We start from the raw sequence: 2943 nt of genomic DNA on the forward strand, positions 1-2943 counted from the left end.
AGGGGGAGGGGGAGGGGGAGGAGGGGGGAGCGCAGGGGAGGGGGAGGGGAGGCCGAGGCGAAGGACCTGCGCTTGGGGGCGAGGCGAGGCGAGGCGGGGCGAGGCGAGGGGGGGACTTTCCCCAAAGAGTTGAGGGCCGTCTAGTGACAAGTCAGGGCGGGGGGCGGCAAGGCCAGTAAAAGCCAGCGACGCGGAGGCGGTAGGGGCACTCTGACGGCAGAGAGCGGCCAGGGGCGGCGGCGGCGGCGGCACCGGAGAGGGGGAGAGCCGGCGAGGCGCCCGCGGACAGCGAGGGCTGTGAGGCGCGGCGGCGGCGCCAGGGGCGGAGGCAGCAACGTGGGGCGCGACCGCTCGCCTTCCCCGCCTCTCCGCCGGCGCTCGGGCCCCGGCCCGCCGGCCAGGATGATGATGATGTCCCTGAACAGCAAGCAGCCCTTCGGCATGGCGCACGCCGGCGGCGGCGGCAGCCTCCACGAGCCCAAGTACTCGGCCCTGCACTCCGCCTCGCCTTGCACGTCCTCGGCCGCCTCCGCCGCGCCCTCGGCCAGCTCGCCCAGCAGCACCAGCGCCGGCAGCGGCGGCGGCCGGAGCAGCGCCCCGAGCAGCACCACCAGCAGCAGCGGCACCTCCGAGGCCATGCGCCGCGCCTGCCTGCCCACCCCGCCGGTAGGTCGGTCGCCCGGTCGGTCCCCGCGAGCCCAGCGGAGGCTTTCGAGGGGGCTCCCATGAATTTTTATGACCTGGGATGGTGATGCCGAGACGGCAGGGGCGGGCGTGAGACACGAGAGAGAGAGCGCGCGAGAGAGAGCGCGCGAGAGCGCAGCTGCCTGCCTGGGTGCCCGTCTGCCTCTCGGTCCTTTCCCCTCTGCGCCCTTCTTTCCCCCCTCATTGCTTTGCCACTCTCTCTTTCCCTTCTCTCCCTCTTCTCTCCTCTCCTTCCTTCCCTCCTTCCTTCCTTCCCCCTCTCGCCTTCCTCCCCATTACTCTCCCTTTCTCTTTCCTCCCTTTCCATTCTTCCTTCTTCCCCCCACTTCTCTTTTTTCTCTTTCCTTCCTCCGCACTTCATTCTCTCTCTCTCTCTCTCTCTCTCTCTCGCTTTCCCTCTTCCTTCCTCCCCGCTCCCCCCCCCCCACCCCCGCGCGCTCTCCTTCTGAACCGGCTCGGATGGCGCCCCGAGGAGAAAAGAGGCGAATTCCCTCCCGGCAGCAGTAATGTGTGCCTTCTATTTGCCATTGCAGAGCAACATCTTCGGCGGCCTGGACGAGAGTCTGCTGGCCCGCGCTGAAGCCCTGGCCGCGGTAGACATCGTCTCCCCCGGCAAGAGCCACCACCACCACCCGCCCCACCACAGCCCCTTCAAGCCCGACGCCACCTATCACACCATGAACACTATCCCGTGCACCTCGGCCGCCTCCTCGTCCTCGGTGCCCATCTCGCACCCGTCTGCCCTCTCGGGCACCCACCACCACCACCACCACCACCACCACCACCAGCCTCACCAGGCTCTGGAAGGGGAGCTCTTGGAACACATCACCCCGGGGCTGGCGCTGGGGGCCATGACGGGCCCCGACGGCTCGGTGGTCTCCACGCCGGGCCACGCTCCCCACATGACCAGCATGAACCCGATGCACCAGGCGGCTCTCAGCATGGCGCACGCTCACGGGCTGCCCTCGCACATGGGCTGCATGAGCGACGTGGACGCGGACCCGCGGGATTTGGAAGCCTTCGCCGAGAGGTTCAAGCAGAGGAGAATCAAGCTGGGGGTGACCCAAGCGGACGTGGGCTCGGCCCTGGCTAACCTCAAGATCCCGGGGGTGGGATCCCTCAGCCAGAGCACCATCTGCAGATTCGAGTCGCTCACCTTGTCCCACAACAACATGATCGCCCTCAAGCCCATCTTACAAGCCTGGCTGGAAGAGGCAGAGAAATCACACCGGGAAAAGCTCACCAAGCCGGAACTCTTCAACGGGGCGGAGAAGAAGAGGAAACGCACGTCCATCGCGGCTCCTGAAAAGAGGTCCCTGGAAGCCTACTTCGCCATCCAGCCACGTCCTTCCTCGGAAAAAATAGCGGCCATTGCGGAGAAACTGGACCTCAAGAAGAACGTGGTCCGAGTGTGGTTCTGTAACCAAAGACAGAAACAGAAACGGATGAAATATTCCGCTGGGATTTAAAGTCTTTGGAAAGCTTTCTACTAAATAAAATAAAAATAAAACAAGTAAAACTAGAAGAGTAAGAAGAAGACATTTCTCTTTCCCGGAGGAAAAGAGACCAACGTTCAGAAAAACAGTCAGACTGACAGACGCAGAGAGAGACTGAATGGAGAAGCAAAACGTCGACAGAAAGTTGGCAGCAGAAATAATCGGGCTTGAAGGCTCAGTCTTGAGTTGGCATCAAAGACAGACTGATTTTGTGAAGGCAGATAATATCTCTTTATAAAGGACCGAAGACATATCAAGTAAGAGTTGTTTTTATTCTTAAAGACATCACCTTTATTCAGATGTACAGCTTTGCAGCTATTTTTCAGGAAAAAACTTAACTGACTAGAGAGACTGAAACTTTAATCTAGAGTTGAAGCTTATACTATGAGAGAGGCATCTCAAAAGTATTTTGATTTTTTAAAAAGAAGATGGCAGGGTTTCTGCGATTACACTGCATATTATATATATATAAATATATATATATATATATTTTTACTGTGGTTATTATCAGTTTCCTTCTCTGGAAAGATAATGTTGAGGCAAAGAGGTGATCCTGCTGTGTTCACAGACCTTTTAAGAGCTATTATTAGATTACTGCCAAACAACCCCCTGTAAATTATTGATTTATCTCTCTAGTAACTTAATTTTGTGCTCATCCTAATTAATTACACCTCTTTCATCAAAGTCTTGATAAAAAGTAAAAGAAAAAAGAATGGTTAGTGTAAATTAATTATTTTATGTT

General features: G+C 57.6%; 1 protein-coding gene across 1 annotated transcript; it reads left to right on the forward strand.

Annotated features, from left to right (window-relative positions):
* The first annotated feature begins 402 nt into the window (after positions 1-402).
* On the forward strand, positions 403-2174 carry POU4F2 (POU class 4 homeobox 2). Its single transcript, XM_084860270.1, has 2 exons — positions 403-666; positions 1239-2174. Exons 1-2 carry the CDS (start codon positions 403-405, stop codon positions 2172-2174), a joined length of 1200 nt encoding a protein of 399 aa, XP_084716396.1.
* Positions 2175-2943: the final 769 nt, after the last annotated feature.

The sequence above is a fragment of the Heloderma suspectum genome, chromosome 5 (genome assembly GCF_057233095.1).
Source record: "Heloderma suspectum isolate Gila_16-S chromosome 5, 16-S_ref, whole genome shotgun sequence".
NCBI lineage: Eukaryota > Metazoa > Chordata > Lepidosauria > Squamata > Helodermatidae > Heloderma > Heloderma suspectum.